Source organism: Cavia porcellus, unplaced genomic scaffold, assembly GCF_034190915.1.
Source record: "Cavia porcellus strain 051 isolate PalLab524CR breed Dunkin Hartley unplaced genomic scaffold, mCavPor4.1 scaffold_3, whole genome shotgun sequence".
NCBI classification, from domain to species: Eukaryota; Metazoa; Chordata; class Mammalia; order Rodentia; family Caviidae; genus Cavia; species Cavia porcellus.
In genome coordinates, this window is record NW_026947486.1 from 6577642 (window position 1) to 6596717 (window position 19076).

The 19076-nt window shown below is 32.3% G+C and overlaps 1 protein-coding gene across 6 annotated transcripts in view; it reads left to right on the forward strand.

Annotated features, from left to right (window-relative positions):
- Cfap47 (cilia and flagella associated protein 47) overlaps nt 1-19076 on the forward strand; it is a 386549-nt gene that overhangs the window by 140049 nt on the left and 227424 nt on the right. For all 6 annotated transcript variants that reach the window (XM_063245680.1, XM_063245681.1, XM_063245682.1 and 3 more), the window contains 3 exons: nt 2668-2749; nt 3694-3822; nt 15603-15795. In XM_063245680.1, the coding sequence (XP_063101750.1) occupies nt 2668-2749; nt 3694-3822; nt 15603-15795 (404 nt within the window). The remainder of the gene's footprint in view (nt 1-2667; nt 2750-3693; nt 3823-15602; nt 15796-19076) is intronic.

The window sequence follows — 19076 nt, forward strand, 5'->3', positions numbered from 1 at the left end:
GAGACCTATGTATCCTTAGTGTGACTAAAAATCATAGGATCCCTATTTCAAACATCACTGGCATATGGTCACATGAAAAATAGTTCATAAACAGAGAGAAAGGATACTATCAAAAAATTAAGAATGCAGAAAGACAATTAAAAAACAATCAAAGAGTCAGTTTTTTTCAATTATGTCCTGTTAATTATTAGATAGAATGACAAATTTATTGAAATTTTCACAATTTTAAACAGAAGGCATGTGATTTTTCTTTTCATTTACTACTTCCTACTTTTGATTCTTAAAGATTGATTCGATATTGTAAACCCACTAACTCAATAAGGTGGAAATTTGATACATATATTTCATAAAGTTTATTTGTATGCTTAAAAACTAGTAGAATATTATCCAGAACACAAAATATTTGAATGCTTATACAAATCCTTATTTTATGTTATAGGAGTTAAAAAATTCCTGAGAATATCATTAAACTCTGTAGTACTTATGACTGTTGTATTATGCTTCTGGGATTCTTGTTGACATAGTTCCCAGTAGTGTTGACATTGACAAAAATTGTTTCTGTTTTGACATTTTGTGATATGAGAATGAAAGTACAGAAGAATGATTCTGGCATTAAAGTCAAGCCATTCAGATTTATTTTCTCTTTATCAGCAAATATGTGTTCATCAGCATATGTTGACTATGACAAAATTACTTAACATTTACAGAGTGGCAGCATGGTTAATAAAATTTGATCATTAACCCAAGATATGTATATATTTTTCATCATGGAAGTAAATATTATATATTTAAAATAGTCATAAATACTATTTGCTGAACCACTTAAATTTGATGACAGAGTAAATGAGCGCTATTGTACAAGTGAAATATATACAATACACAGCGAGAAATTTGTTTTTAAATAGTAGGTGAGATTTAAAATTTTTTGAAGATTAGTTTAAATTTAATAAATGATTACATCTAATTATATTTGAACCATTCAGTGTAAACTTTGAAGAAATATTCAAGTAGGACATGTAAGAAAGTTTAATCAAATTAGTCATTAAAGACAGTTCTCTATAAAAGTACTGTTCATGCATAAGATCTATTTAAAAGACATAAATGTGAATACTGTATTATGAACTGATAAAGTTGGACCTTAAGATAGATTCATAGTGAAAAATATATGTTGACAATAGCATTAGCATTTAAAAGGCAAAAGTACATTCCTCATGCTCAACTTTTACCCAGCTTCGCTGTGTTGGACTTTATAGAATACTAAAACAAGTGTTTTCTCTGAAACTGCTGCTTTAATTATTAATTTGTTCTTTTATTTAGACTTTCTCTTGAATTTTATAAATATAATCCTTCCACCTGAAATCCTACTTTGGCTTTGATTACAACAACATATTCCAATATCTTCATATATTTGTGTTGTCTTTGTTTGCCCTTATAAAATTTCAACTTTATAGGGACATCATCTTATTGTATTCTTACCTAAGCTTTAAGATGATTATTCCTGCTGAAGTATAACAATACATTAAAAAATTTTATATTACACTAAAGTAAAACATATATAAGGAGAGTTCATGAGAATAAGATGATATTAGATTTCCAAAGAGATTTTGTTTAGGCAAGATTTCTTCCATTTGCTTATACTGGCCCAGGGCCACATGAAACTTTAACAGCTCTAAAACCATGCTCAGTGTTTCCACTCCTACAAGAGTTTCCTTCCTCAATACTCTTTGTTTATTCATCTCTTATATCTTCAGAATTTGAGTTTTGAGTATCATTTTTACCTTCTTTTCTGCTTTTTTATTTTCCTCATTTCTCAATGATCAAAGAACTATGAACTTCTGAAAGTGCCTACAGAGTTGAGCACTGCACACAGCAATCTTTTCTGTTAAATGCTCTATTGATGTATGGTGTTTTGTCTTCAATAAATTAGTTACACCTAACATCCAAATTGCCTTTGGGGAACCCTCGGGAGAAAATAGTACTAGATTTTTACATACTGCCTTTGATGATGATCAACATTAATATGAAAAGTTTGGATGAAGTTAATTCCAAAAATTTGACAATCAGATAATATCTATCATAAGTTTGGTAAATTATATACATGTAAATATTTTACAAACAAATTGTATAATATAATTATATCTAGACAGCTTTGGGTGTACAACTACAAATTTATATAATAAAATACTTCAATATTTTGGATATTCTTTTTGGAAAAATATCCTTTTGGATTACTTTATATTTGGAATTTCTTTTCATATTTAGGCATGTGTAGTGAAAGGCATACAGATTTCTAGTGAACTACTAGATACTTTGCTGTTTTCAAACTTTTTCAGATTTTCCTCAATTTTCTAATGTTATAACAACAATAAAATGTTTAGTGCTTCAACTAAAAGGACCAAGTTATGTCTCTGTATACTCAAGACACAAAAGCGGTTAAGTATGATTGTGGGAACTTAGTAAGTTCAGTATTACTTATGTATTTATTCCAATGGAAGCACTACATGCATATTTCATTATTAAGATATTTTAAAATTAATCATGTAATGTTTACACTTGAACATTAAGATTCAATAAATACAAAAAATAAGATTATTAAATATTTTCAGTAAATGTTAAGACGAAGGTGCATTATACTGTTATAACTTGGGCATTTCTTTTTAATTTTAGTACTCAAGGAGGATGTATTTCCCATATAATGCCAGAATTTCTACTTGAACCACATGATTACAAGAAGTGGCTTGAAATTTCAGTAAGAGACTATAACTTCTATGGACAATCTGTACAGTTATTGAATTTAATGATATGTGGTTTTTGTCAGAAAATTCCAAGTTAGAAACTTTGAATTTTATGTGTGAAATATTCAAAGACTTAGTTTTCATCGGAAGTGTTTTCTTTTTGTGTGTATAAGATTACAAAGCAAAAATAATTATGTAACTTTCTAAAATATATCTGAACTTCTTCTTAGGAAGAATTTACAAATGAATAATAATGTAGTCTTACATTAATTTTGTTCATAAGTGAGGTTACAGAACATACATCTTCCAAATAATTAATTCCAGGTTGCACTTCCACCACTTGTCATTCTCTTATTCAGAGAGAATAGAGAGAAATTAAGAAAGACATGTTCAAGTTTCTTGAAGCACACAAGTTAGTTTTTGAAAAAATTTTCAGAAGGGATATTTTTTACAAGAACTTAAAGGACTTGAGGTAAATATGCCTTAGTTGTGTTATTGTCACTATGCTTATCACATTATATGAGGAAAGTCTGTTTTGGGCACAATGCTGAACTCCTGTGGCCTAATTGAAAAGGAGTGTTTCTTTCTGTGCTCAGGGTACAGGAGAACTTTGCATCTTGTTCTATCACTTCTACACAAAGTGATTTAATAAGTGTATTGACTGAGTAAATCTATGACTTAATGGACTGTGTGCTCCAGAAAGTTACCTGTGATGATACTCTCTACTATTGGCACATAGAGAATTATAGCTCTTGATGTCAATTCTGCATGCAAAGAAACCAAGTTGCCATACATGTACCAATCAAGAAACAAGCCCATAATTTTGGAATCACAGCTCTTGATGGATATCTAAAAAGGGCATACAAACGTTTTGCATTACAAATCGTACGCTAAATCATTAAAATGTTATATTTGACTTGAAATTTAATTTATGTTGCAACATTTTTATTTTTTAAAGTCTTCCACTAATATTGCAACTGTGAATTCATATACGCCTAAGGAAAAATGCCCTTTTATTATTGATATGAACAAATTTGAAGACTGGAGTAAACGGGCATGGACAGATATATTCCTTCAAATTTACAAGGTAATACTTCCATTGTATTTCACTATACTTTCTTGGTTTATTTGCATGTATAGTGTATTATTTGAAATATAGTCACTGCTGCTATAAAACATTTTAAGATGAAATACCTTGCGTGAGATAGATTTCTTTCTTCCGTGTAGAAATATTTAAAATGAATAGTTCAGAGCCAGGGAATATCTCTTCCATTCTCAGTACTAAGTTTTTCTTTGTGGGTTTAATTTCTCAGAATGAAGAACAGTTAAAAAACAAGTAGAGAGGGCAAGAAGATATCTTTTGCTGATGTCACCTGGAAAATGCCTGATTTCCATTTCACATTCCACTGAGCAAAATTTAGTTGAGAAATACTATGCTTTCTAGAATCGATAGCTAAAACATATATTCTATTGCTAAATGAATAAGAAAACAAATAATGGATACCAATGAAAGTCATATTCTCCACCTCTAATGCACAGTAGGATTCTTTTAAATTTATCGTGGAGCAATATTCATTAGAATTAATACAATTATAGACCAGACAAGGTTTTCATGAGATTCTCCAATTTACTTCAAGCCAAATTACATTTCTGGATGTAATAATGAAGCATAAATTATACTTTTACACTCTACTTAATGTATAAAAATTATTGAATGATACTTGTTAATGCAATGTGAGGCAAACTATTTTCAGGAACATAATGATTGCTAGAGTCCACTATAATGTAATTTTGCTGTAGAGAAGGATGAATTTAACTCTGAGTAGAAAATGAGAAATGCTAAACTAAGGTATAGGTTGGCAGTGTAAGAATGTAAAATAACAGAAATCATCAGGAGTAAGTATATTGCAACAAAAGCAACCTAAAGAGATTCTTGCTGAAAGCAAGTTAGAGTGATCAAACATCATTTTGAGAAAGTTGAAGGATGAGGACTTCAATCAACTATCAAAAATTATCAGATAGTGAAAGTATGGGGTTCATAAAAATTGACAGCATGGATTTTGCTAAACCTGGATTTTATAAGGAAATACACACACAGGTGCACAAGAGACGTTTCATGAATCTAAAATCTTGTCAAAACATAATTTTGCCAATATATAAGCCAAACAAAGGAATGTGAATGTTTTGAATTTTATCTTGAAAGTGTTACAGAACTATTTAAAGATTTAAAGTATAAGAATAATATTGTGGGGCTGGGGATTTAGCTCAGCAGCATAAGTACCTGCCTTGCAAGCAGGCAGTCATGACTTCAATCCTCGGTACCGATAAAAATGAAAAAAAGACAAAAAAAAAAAAAAAAGAATAATGTGAAATCTTTGAATTCTAGGTAGAGTGTGGAAAAATGAAACTATTGTAGGATGTTTTTAAGTGTCTGATTTTGTGAATCATACTGAGATTCTGGTGGTATTGGGAATGATGAAAAAGGGACAGTTTTCATGACAATTATGAGTAAAGTTCAGTAGTGTTTGCTGAATGCCTAGAATTTTGAAATTGATAATACGGAAGATTTACTAATCTGCCTTAAGCAAAGAGAGCCTTGAGGCACTTGTAGCAAATGGGTGTAACTCGAGAACATATCATTAAGCAGTCTCTCTGTTTGAATGTTCATTTGTATGCTTTGATTCTGTGACTTGAGCAACCATCTCTAAGATGATAATGTGTAATCTATTAACTGGTGATTTCTTACTGGTTTTTTTTTTTTTTTTGATCTGTATTACTTGTACTCTTATACCAGTTGTTTTGTTTTGTTTTTTCTCTTTTTCCTTTTAAATAAAATTTAAAAATAAAGAAATAAGTCAGACACACAAGCTTAAATAGTGGATTGTTTCTCATATATATATATATATGCATGACTTGGAAACAAGATATTTATTTCATTATAATTTTCTATAAAATAAAAGCAAGTAGGCTCTGAGTTAGATTACACAGACTTTTTAGTAACTAAGAGGAAGCAATTTAAGTACAATTTTTTGACAAGGACTGTGACTTAGGACTATGGTGTTATCCAGGGAATTTTCTGTCTTGCCTCTCTGAAGATTTGTCCATATAGTTGAGAATTGGATAGATGCGGCTACAAGTGCCATAGTTTTCTTACTACATCAAAATAAAAGACCATATTCATATGATATTTTAAAATCTATTTTACCCACTCATGATTAAAAATACCAACCCTTTTTAAACTATTCAATAAAATTTCCCTCCTTTTTGCCCAAGCACTGTTGGAAAACTTAGTTCATTGCTAATTTCTAATATGTCTTTGCTCATAGACAAACACATGCTGGGACTATCACATTTCCCATAACCAATTGCATAGAGTCTGCTCTGCTATATTAGCTGAATGATATAAATTTTGGTTTGATAGTCAAAAGTATGAAATAGAGTACACTTACATTGTGCCATAGTAATTTAACGTGAGCTTATATATATTTATTTATTTATTTATTTATATATATGAATATATATAAGAACAAAATAGGGGTCTTGTGATCCAAGCCATAAGTTCCAGTGCCCCACTGTCTCCAAACTCAAGTCAAAAATGGTCACAACATATGAAGTCTTGTGAGTATGGATAATCTCAAATGACTTGAAGTCTGAGTTCTTCCAAGTTTTAAAGTCATGTGACAGACTCAGGATAATAGGGTATCACACATTACTCAATACATCTTGACACTGAGTCCTTGCTCCAGTACACCATTAACTTGGATACCCTATAAATTTACTGTTGTAAATCCCTTGAGTTAATGATGTAAAGAAACACCAAATAAGTGTTAAGATATTTATCCTAAAGTCTGAAAGAAATGTCACAGAATACTTGTTTATTGCTTCCTTCTAGTCAACTTACTCTAGCATATTTAAGATGATTCTTTAGAAAAAAATGCAAGTGTTTAAACTGTCTAGAAAATCTAAAGATTTATGGACAATTTAATAATTAATAAATATTACCATCTGTTTCTATGAAATTAAAACACATAATTAAATTGTTATTAAGAAATAAGTGAAATGACACATGGGGTTGCACTAAGCATATGTAAATACATATTCTAATTTTTTTCATTATTACTTTTATTTATTTATTTATTTATTTATATTGGCGGGGTAGTGGGGATTAAAGTCACTACCTCGAGCTTGCTTGGCAGGCGATTATGCCGCTGAGCTAAAACCCCAGCCCTCATTATTGCTTTTAAGTCTTCAATATACTATATTGTGATATTGCTAAGGAATCCATTCTATCACATAGCCAGTCTTTTGAGTATCACATTCCTTGAATTAGAGCTTTAATACAATAATATAGATCACTAAAATTTATTCACTTAAATGTCATCAATTGAGGGAAAATAAAAGGCTTTTGGTTCTCTGTAATTCTGATAGCACTTTCAACTCATGTTTTCTTTGGTTTTGATATTAAACAACTAATAATACATTACCAGGTTATATTGATTCATATATGAGGGGATATTGTACTGTATACATGTTTCTATTCTTGATTTAATTTTCCTAGACTTTAATTTTAAGTAATTTACAAATTTGTCATTTTGTGATGTTGTGGTTGATACACTGTGTCAACTTGAGCAGTTTAGAAGTTTAACTGAGAGACTAGCAGGGACCCAGGGTTCTTACTTTGTAAATATCCTCATCCTGTGCAAAGGAAGACAAAGAGATTTTGTGAGTGCTACACTCGCCCTGAGGGGGAATGGGCTGAATATTAGCCAGGAGAAGAGGTTTGTTTGCTTTTCTTTTGTTCTGGCTGCTGCGCTGAAGTGTTGCCCAGTGCCACCCTGTCTTAGAGCCAGCTAATAGTGGAGTGAAACCTCCACAAGAGTGAGCTAAATAAGCCTTTCCTTCCTTCATTTTGGGTGTTGGATATTGGGTTCAAGCAATGAGAAAAAAGTAACAAAGACTTGTGACAAGATGAAAACTGACAATTCTTAAGAACACTGAGCTCCACCCCAGCTCGGGCTGCTGTGAGTGCCTGCGTGCCTCGGTGTCCCCCCCCCACTGATGCGGGGTGAAGGAAGAGGCTGCCCTGAGAAAGCCGCCAAGGTCCACCCTGACTTGGGCCACTGGGCATGCCTGCATACCTCAGTGCCTCCCCGCCACTGCCACAGGGAGGAAGACCACTGAGCTCCTTCCCGTCTCAGGCCCCTGAGCCATGCCTGTGACCCAGCACACTACTCCGGGGTGCTGAACCAAAGGACCACCACACTCACCTTGACTGGACCCACTGCCCTGGTTACCCTCTCCATTTCTTAGACCAAACACTGTTGTGGACTTTTGCTCTCACTCTGCCTCCCAGAACCTTGAATTGTAGTGGACTGGCAGTGCTGGTTTGACGGGAAACTTGGTGGCCCCTCGCCCAAATAGAGGACCATGGCAGGCTCCAATCACTATGTACCCAACAATTGCGGGGACATCAACCACACATTAGGACCCAGGGACTTACACTGCCAACAGTTGTGACTATTGGGATTAAATAACCAGATATTGGCCCAGAAGGTAAAAATGACTAAATAAAAAACCAAAACACAATCTTAAACATCTAGTTCCTCTGATGCAAGAACAAATGCAGTGAAATGGAGGGCTTTAAAAGCCATTCACAAGAAATCTCTGAAAAGATAGTAATTGAAGTAAAAAAAAAAAATAAATCCATGAGGATATAGAGGAAATCAAATTAGAAGTAATGTCTTACATAAAGGCAGACATAACAACCTAAGTAAAGGATATGTTCAACATAGCTAGGGAAGAAATAGATTAAAAAAATAAAACAGGATCATGGGAAATTGATTGAAACTTTGAATGAACAATGCAGAAAAAAGCAGAATCAATGAAACAAATTCAAAGAGATATCCAAGAAACAAAACATTCTATTGAAAGCTGGCTAAAACATTTAAATGAAGCTGAGGATAGAATTTGAGACCTTGAGCACAGGATCACAGATAGCGACCATGAAAAGACAGAACTTATAAAAACAACGAAGCACCATGAAATCCAGCATCTTCAAGATGATGCCAAGAGAAACACTGTAACACTCATAGGCATCAGGGAGGATGCAGGAAACAGTGCAAAGACATAACTAAGCTGTTCACAGAAATAAGAGCAGAAAATTTCCCAAAAATGGGGAACCCAAAATATACTATATACAAGAAACACATCTGACTCAAAAAAGAAATTCATAGACTAAAAATCAAAGTATGGAAAACAGTATTCCATGCAACAGGTTCCAGAAAAAAGCAAGGGTAGCTATTCTGTTTTCAGACAAATTAAGCCTCAAACCTAAAATGATTAAAAGAGAAAAAGAAGGCCACTACATACTTGTAAGTGGAAAACTACAAAAGGAAGAATTACCAATCATAAATATATATGCACCAAACACAGGAGCACCCAACTATATAAGACAAACACTAATGGACATGCAAAACCAAATACTCAAGAAAAAAATTGTAATAGGAGACGTTAACACCCCACTATCACAAAGAAATAAATCAACTAGACAAAAATCCCATAAAGAAATAACATAACTGAATCACACCTGTGAACAAGTGGATTTAGTGGATGTTTACAGAATGTTCCACCCAACCACATCAAGATATATATTCTTCTTGGCTGCACATGAGACAATCTCCAAAATATACCATATATTGACTCATAAAACATTCTTAAGTAAATGCAAAAGGAGTGAAATTATCCCTTGCATAATATCTGATCATAGTGCACTAAAATTGGAAATCAATGACAAAAAACCCTGCAAAACCTGCATAAATAGATGGAAATTAAATATCAGACTTCTGAATAACCAGCGGGTTACAGATGAAATTAAAACAATACAATACAAGAAAAGGCAGACACAACATACTGAAATATATGGGATGCAATGAAAGCAGTTCTAAGAAGAAAACATATAGCAATCAATAGTCAAATCAAGAAACCAGACAAGCACAAATAAATAACCTAATGCTATATCTCAGTCTCCTACTAAAGGAAGAGCAAATCAAACCCAAAGTTCATAGAAGAAAAGAAATTGTAAAGATTAGAGCAGAAATTAACGCAATTAAAAAAAACAATACGAAGAATTAACGATTTAAAGAGCTGTTTTTTGAGAGAATAAACAAAATTGATAATCCTCTAGCCAACCTTATGAAGAATAAAACTCTTCCACGCAATAAAAGACTGAAAAGAAGGAAATTACCACAGATCCAATGGAAATTCAAAAGATTATGAACACCTACTTTGAAAATCTCTACTCACAATAGGCGGAAAGCAAAGAGGAAATGGATGGATTTCTAGAAACTTATGAACTACCAAAGCTCAATCAAGAAGATATAACAATTTTGAATAACCCAATATCAGCTACAGAAATTGAAAACATGATTAAAAACTTACCAACAAAAGTCCAGGTTGTGATGGATTTATGGCTGAGTTCTATAAGGAATTTAGAGAAGATTTAATGTCAACACTCCTAAGATTCTTCAATGAAATTGAAAGAAAAGCAGTCCTCCCTAAATTATTCTTCGAGAAAAGTATCACTCTGCTTTTGATTTCCTTGTAACTTGCTTTGAAGCCCTGTATTGCTCCCACCATCTTGTTTTGACTGATTTTACTCTGTTTTACTCTGTTTGATAGTATCAAGTTTGAAGGTATAGGCAACTACTTTGAAGGCAATAAGATTCTCTATGATGTCCATTCTGGTTTGGCTGTTGTCTTCTTTTGAAGTCCTGTAAGTCTCCAATGTTTAGGTTTTATTGTTCTTGTTCTGTACTGTTTGTTCAATTTTATTATAACTAATGATATAGGCAATTCTTTTTAAGGTAGCAAGAGGCATTATGGTAACCATTGTTGATTACCTTGTATTTTGTTTTTACATCATGTGCTATGTCTGTCCTTTGTTTTGACTGCTTTGTTTTGTCATATTTGGTTTTATTCTCTTCCAAAAAAAGTAATAAGAACTATGGGAGAAATAAAACCCAAAATGTGTAAATGTTGTTGTAAAAAAGAGAGGAAAAAAGTGCTCTAAAGGATACAACTGCAAGTGTGTTAGGTATATTAAGATAGATGACCATATTACTAAGTTGTTGTTGGATCATTGAACACAACTGTTTGCAGTCTTACTGTTTGAATGTCCACTTTGTATGCTTTAATCCTGTAACTTGAACAACTATTTCTAAGATGACAATATGTAATCTATTAATTAGTGAGTTCTTACTGTTTTTTTGAAATTCTGTATTACTTGTACCCTTATACTATTTTTTCCTTTAAATAAAAAAAGTATCTCTCTGATATCAAAAACAGAGAAAGACCCAAGCAAAAAGGAGAACTATAGACCAATCTCAGTAATGAACATTGATGCAGAGATTCTCAATAAAATACTGGCAAATAGAATACAGCAAATCATCAGGAAGATTATACACCATGACCAAGTGGTATTTATTCTAGGAATGCAGAGATGGTTCAGTAAACACAAATCAATAAATGTAATACACCTCATCAACAGAGCCAAAAATAAAAATCACATGATCATCCCAATAGATGCAGAAAACTCTTTTAATAAAGTCCAACAACTATTCATGATCAAAACCCTACAGAAACTTGGAAGAGATGGTATATACCTCAATCTCTTAAAGGCCATTTATGACAAACCAACAGACAACATTATACTAAAAGGACACAACTGAAAGCCTTCACTCTAAAATCAGGAACAAGACAAGGATGTTCACTGTCACCCCTCCTATTCAATATAGTTCTAGAAATGTTAGCCAGAGCAATCCGACAAAAGGGTAAAATAAAGGAATAAAAATAGTAAAAACAAGTTGAATTATCATTATTTTCAGAAAACATGATATTGTACATAGAAGACTCTAAAACCTCCATGAAAAGACTACTAAAGATAATAAGCAAATTCAGCAGCACAGCTGGATACAAAGTCAACACTCAAAAAATAAAAGCATTCCTCTACATAAACAAAATACTCAGTGAGAAATTATGGAAATATAACCTTTCACAATAGCAGTGATAAAATTATCATGGTACTAACAAACAAATAGACCTGAGGATCATTGGAACAGATTAGATGATGCAGACACAATTCCAAAGACACTCAGCCACCTGATATTTGACAATGGTGCTAAACATGTTCACTGGAAGGATAACCTTTTTAATAAGTAGTGTTGGAAAAACTGGCTTTCCACATGCTGAATACTGAAACTAGATCCATGTATATCACCATACACAAAACTAAAGTCAAAATGGATCAAAAATATAAATAAACACTAAACAGAAACACTAAATCTACTGGAAAACAAGATAGAAGTCTTGGAGACATAAGGGTAGACAAAATTCATGAACAAAATGCAAACTGCGTGGGAAAGATTTCAAAGATTCAACAACTTGGACCTCATATTATTAAAATGTTTTTGCACTTCAAAATAAGTCATCAACCGAGTGAGATGAAAACCCACAGAATGGGAAAGTATTTTAGCCAAGAACTCTTCATACAAAAGACATATATCCAGAACATATAAAGAATTGGAAAGTATCAAGTTCCCCAAATTCAAAGACACTCTCCAAAAATAGGCATCTGAGATGAACACACAGTTCTTATGTGAAGATAGGCAATTGGCAAATAAATATATGAAGAAATTGTTCACCATCACTGGTCATTCAAGAAATGAAAATTAAAATAGCATTGAGATTTCATCTCCACCCGGAAAGAATGGCTGCCATCGAGAAAACAACTGATAACAAATTTTAGTGAGGATGTGGGGAAAAGGAACATATCTCCACTGTAGGTGGGAGTGAAGACTGGTACAGCCACTGTGGAAATCAGAATGGAGATTCCTCAAAACACTAGGATTGGAAGTTCCATTCAATTCAGCTATTCCCCTACTAAGTCTTTTTCAAGAAATTTTGAAAAGATCATGTCACAGACATATATGTGCACATATGTTCATAGCAGCACAATTTGTGATAACTAAATCGTGGAAACAACCAAAGTGCCCATCGACTGCAGAGTGGATGAAAAAACTGATATTTTTATACAATGGAATACTTCTCAGCTTAAAAAAAAGGGATGATCTTGAGACCTTTATGCCTAAATGGAGGCAACTTGAAAATATTCTCATTAGTGAAATAAACAAGACTCACATGAGTAAATATCACACTTTCTCTCTAGTGTAAAAAAATAATAAAAACTGGCAGAATAATGGGATCCAAAAGGTATAATAGATATGGTGACAGTGAAAGGAAAGGAAGTACTCTAAAAAGTGTACAAGTATGTATAGTGTTTAAGATAGATGACCATATTACTGAATCTCTGTTGAAACATTGAACAGAAGGATTTGCACTGTCAATGTTTGAGTGTCTGGCCACTATTAATGCTTTGATTTTGTGACTTTGACAACTATTTTTTAAGATGGCAATGAGTAATGTATCAACTGGTGATTTTATGGTGATCATTTTTTTGAATTTGGTATTGTTCTACCCTTCCTTTCTGTTTTTCTATTTTCTTTCTTTGAAACAAAAAGAGAACAACATAATATAACAGCAATTGTTAAATTTCTTTCATGTTGTTTTAAAACCTATATTATTATTGTTTTGAGTTTGCTGTTATGTTTTTTGCTTTTTATTTTTATTTTCTGACTTTTCTCTTTTTAAAATAAAATAAAAAATGAAAATTAACAATTCCTTTTATCACTGACAGTTTTTAAAGTACTTCTGTAGAATAAAGCACACAGGATAGTGCCTCTTTTTGTATTAGAGGTTACATCCATGTTCCTTGTGGGTCAGTAATTAAATCTGGGTTCTTAGTTATTTGGAGGTCTAGTGATATTTACAGAGTAGAAGTTATAGATGACAGAGTAATCCTGAGCCAACTCTGATTATTAGCCCCAAACACTTATTCACATAATTCATCCTACAGTATTCCCCAGAAAAAGGAGCAGAGTCCTTTTCAAACGCCTTCAGTTGCATTTTTATAGTATATGGCATTTTAAATTTAGCAGTTTTAGATCATATAACTGTGATAATTTAGAAAGAATGGAAGCAATAATATTGTAATTCTATCGAAATGTCAAAATAATGCAATTTACATTTGTTGATGGCTATACTCAGTAGGCATATGCCAGATAAATATTCAGCATCAAGTAATGGATTTTTCAATAAAAAATTAAAACCATTCTCATAGTCGGAAAAAAATTACAGTTTTGAGAACTTCATAAGTATCTTAATAATTTTTAAATTGCATATATTTGAGATGCTACATAGGGTAGACACCTACTAAATAAATAAGCATTTTCCCAATTTTACAATAAACATACTTGAATATGGATATACTAATGTTAGATTGGATCCTTCTAGAAGCAGAATCTGAGTCAAGCATAAGTAACTTTGTTTAAGAGATGACCCCAAGAAACAAGAGTAGCAGAGTACAAATTGAAATAATATATCATGAGACTAATAACAGAGGTGCTTTCAAGTAGCTTTTCTGTTTGGCAGCAGAGGCTCAATCCTACCATATTTTTATGAATGACATTGCAGACCATATCTGATGTGTATCACAATTGAATGGTGTGGAAAACAGATCATTTAGCTAAAAATTGCATAAATATCATTGAAAGGGGGCTATTTCTGGTGGGCTACCTGTATTCTGATATGCCAGATAAAAAGGTATCCATCCAATAAGAATTTATACTTGTTCACATCAAGCAGCCTTCAAAATGTGGAAGTGAACACTGGGTAGATATGAGCAGGACAACAATAAGATTTCTATAGTATCAGTCGAATTGTGGTCTTCATTCACATGCCTTTGGAATACTGGCTATTAATGGCTTGAGATGACCTGTACTGTGTACTATAATATAAACCAGCCTTTTGATTCCTAATTACTTCTTACAGAATGTTATGAAAGGGGAAAAGTAAATGTGTGTGTGTGTGTGTGTGTGTGTGTGTGTATATATATATATATATATATATATATATATATATATAGTAGTTTTATATTTAAAGTATATATAAAATGAGAGAGTAGTAGTAGTAGTAGTAGTAGTAGAATACAAGCTGTTCATCTCATCTAGAACCCATACCAAGTGGCTAATAATGTATAACTTTAATCAACACTTTGCTATAATATTCTCCTGATCAGACACAGAATACTTAATATTACTTACTTTTAAATATATATATATATATATATATATATATATATATTGTTTTGTGATAGCACATGTGTCGATACATATAGTGTTTCATGATGATATGATTGTAGTATGCTAAACTGTATAGCACAGGAGGAAAATATGTAAAATTGTGTATACTTTTTTATCTTAACAATACAACTCTTTGGCATCAATTTCACAATAAGTTTTGACTAATTAATGCCACTTTGATTCTCAAACTTTTTATAGTTTAAGTTTCATGAGTTGGTAAAGAAATAAAGCATTTCAAATCCACTTGTTTCAAATGAGTTAGCGTTCTAGTCCAGTTGCACGGCATGGTGCTCTATGGGCTAAATGCTACAATGCAAAGATTTCTTTATTCAAAATTAATATTGGTTGGACAAATCTTGTATATTCTTTCACTTCTGAGTGAATACACTCAGAAGTGACTTAATCAGAAAATACTATTGGGCTGGGGATTTAGCTCTGTGGCATCAGCACCTGCCTGGCAAACAAGAGGTCATGAGTTCGGGTCTCATTAACAAACAATCAAAAACACTATTGCTTTTCTTTACTTTTTGTTATATTTTTTACATCCTTCAAATATTAATGTGCTATTTTTTCCACTTGAATCTAGTATAAGTTGACTGTTTCCCAATTTCAGGTTCTGATTTTATCGCGGGTTGCACCACAGCTCTCCAGTGCTGTCCCTCCAATAAATGTGCAAAATAACGAAAAGATCAGCCCTTGTTTTGCATCGAGCAACATATATTCAGATTCTGAAAGAATTCTTCTTAGTTGGTTGAATACAAATTATGAAAATACTCGACAGAAAATATGGGGAAATTGTCAGAATGGTGAGAAGTTATTTTATTGTTTAAATTTATTTTTGCAAATTGTAATATGACAATGTAAAAGCGATCATGAAACCATATTTAGAAACCATGAACTTTAGACCTAGATCCATACTTTATTCACTCTTCTGCCAAAAAGATATCTTTTTAATGCATGCAAGATAAAATATTAAGAGACTATTCTCTAATCTTGAAGAAAAAATGAAGGAATTCATAGAGAAATGTTCTAGAAATGAAATTTGGCCCTAATATTTTTGCTTGGATTTTCATCTTCATAAAGTGTTGGATTTATTTGACACTGATTGACTCTCATTTGTAAATAGTTGCAATAAAATGAAATTTGGTGATAAGTCATCTTACATATCATATCAGGGTCACGTTGGATATCAGTATGTTCAATAATGCTTCATTAATTCTTTTGGTGGGTATATCTAGTTAGGTCCATACCACAAGATGTGTATGTGTTCACAGAGAGATCAATGCAAATATTCAGGTGAGTGTTTCTTGATTTTTTCCATGCAGGGCGATGCTTTATAAATTTCCACTCCAGGAGTCAATATCATTTTGAGAATTTCTAGATGCTAAAAGCTATAGTCATGCTTTTTTCTCAGTCATAAAACACTGATTATAGTGACAATAACATACATTGTCATTCTTGCTTCAGTTGAGCTCTCTGTTTCCAAGTACCTACAAGCATTTTATTTTTAGAGTAGGTTTTATTTTAACCTATAGTGATTTAGTTTTGATAATCAGTGCTCGTAGCTTAACCAAAAATTTAGAACTGAGGGAAACATTAAGAATTAGATTTCATATGAGAATGAATTTTAATTGCTTTTAACTTAAAATTATTTGAGAACACATGATAACATCAAGATTGAAATACATATGTGCATATACATATATATATATACATATATATATACATATATACATATATGATATATTGCTATTTAAAAGAAGTAATTTTTTCCTTATAGTAGATATGAAGAAACTGCCAGGACTCATGTCTTATAAAAGGTTTTATTTTCTTTTTAAAATACAAAGAAGAAAGTACAAACAGAGACTAGTTGTGTAGTTCAGTGGTTCAGCAATTTTCAGCATATAAAAGGCCATGGGTTTGACTCTAATAAAGAAAAAAGAAGAGGAGGAGAAGCAAAAAAAAATAGTAATAAGTTTGTCTATACCTAAAAACTGAAAATTATTTTGATTACTATGGAATAGCATTTTCATTGTAGTGTAATCAAATATGTACATTTACTAAAATAAGTCAATTAGTTAAAACATTATTATGCTTTCCTTTTTACTACAAGAACACTCTGTGTAATTTAATTTCAAAGAGTTTGATGCATTTGTGAATAAAGTAGTATAAGCATTTTTTGTTTTCCTGGGGGTTTTTTGTTTTGTTTTGTTTTGTTTCTCAGGTTTGAGCTCAAATACTTCCCACTAAGCTACATCCCCGTTTTTTTTAATATTTGAGACAGAGTGCTACAGTTTCCTAGTCTTGATTTGAACTTGAGATCCTAATTCTTCCACCTCTCAGAGTATTTGGATTAAAGTAGTGACCCACAATGCCCAGGCCACTTTCTTATATTTTTGTCACATTGAGTCTTACACCTTTACAAAACCTTTATATTTTCTCTTCATCTTACTTCAAATATTATGTTTCCCTGTGTCTTCATGGTTTGCTTATTTTATTCAAGTTACTGTTCAAAAGTCCCCACATCAAACATGTTTTTTAATATCATCTCTAAAGCAGCATAGAATTCAAGCTTTCCCTTTGGTGTTGTATTTTTCAATAGCACCTTCCAAACCTACCACTTGTTTATCCTCTTTCTTCCAGTAGAATGTGCTTTTCTGTGTTGGTACATACTTACCTATTCTGTCATTGTATTCCCAGAGCCTAGAACTCTAGCTAGAAAATAATAGATACCCACTGTTTCAATTTTGTGCTTCTGTAAAAGAATGCCAGAGATTAGGTAAATATTTCTTAAATGAATAAATAAACGAGTAATGGGATATATGCTGATTTTATGCTTTTTAATGTTATTTTTATGTAGTTGAATATGTATTACATTATTAAGTCATAATTTTTGGTGCAAATATGGAAGGTTGCGCAGCTTAGGTAAAAAGAAGAGGCACTTTCCAGGTTTGGCACCATATCTGAATACACTTTGCATGGCTAAGGAGGAGATCTGTGAGGAGAAGCCCCTTCTGAAGGGCACGTTATTTATCTTTCATTGTCTTAATGCTTTTTAACATTTTCCACTTCAATATGTTAAACTTTCCATATTTGAGAAACTGTATGAACTCGCAAGCATGTAAAAAAAAAAAAAATAACTATTTCTGTGCCCTGTCCTATCTGAAAAAAAATACAAGCTACATGAAACATTTCCTTGGAAAATACATGGCACAAAAATAAATTGAATTTTAAGGATTAAGAAAAGACAGTAAGATTAGAGAAGATCTTTGTTGAGGTGGAAATATATGAGATTAGTGAGATTCTTCAGAGGTACAAAAATCAGCACAAATATAGAGTCAGAGCTGAATATGTTTGAATCTTGTTTATGTGGCAGCCTAGAATACAAACTTGTTTACTCAGTTCACAAATACGGAAAGTATAGAAAACTTGAAAGGTGATGTAGACTATGTGATGCAGATCATAGAATAATTTCCTTCTAACTCACTAAAAAAGGAAAGAATTAGAGTTAGCAGAACAATTCTCGCTCCACTTAGAAAAAAAATGAAAGACATTTGCTGTGACAAGTTAAACAACAAGTGAATGCATGAGCATATACAATATTAGTGTGGGGGTTCGTGTAGGTTCTAGTCATAGAAGGAAAAAAAAAGAGAAATCCAATGTAGACAAATTTATAAGGCCAGGTCTGTAGGCCTTTTCCATTTCCTGGATGCAGAGTATGAAAGACATTCAAATAGTTAGTTGAAATATATGGTCTGAGCCACTTCATTGACTGAAAAAATGATTGGGATGAAGATCATGAGGTCTATTTTGACTATGTAGAATTGGAGATGCCCATGAGAAACAGAGCCACACAACAATATTTAGAAATTTCCCTACTCCTTACGCTAAGAGATTGAAGTTTCTGAGATGGGGTTAGGAGATATTTAACAAAGGCCAAGAAAAAATTATAGGCTCAATAAAAAGAATGACATTTAGGTAGTTGGAAAGGATAATTTCATGAAGAAACAAAACTAAAGACAGTAGTAGAAATAGAAAGGGAGTAGAAGAGTAGTTTCACAGAAGGCAAATCAAGAGAGAAAATGTC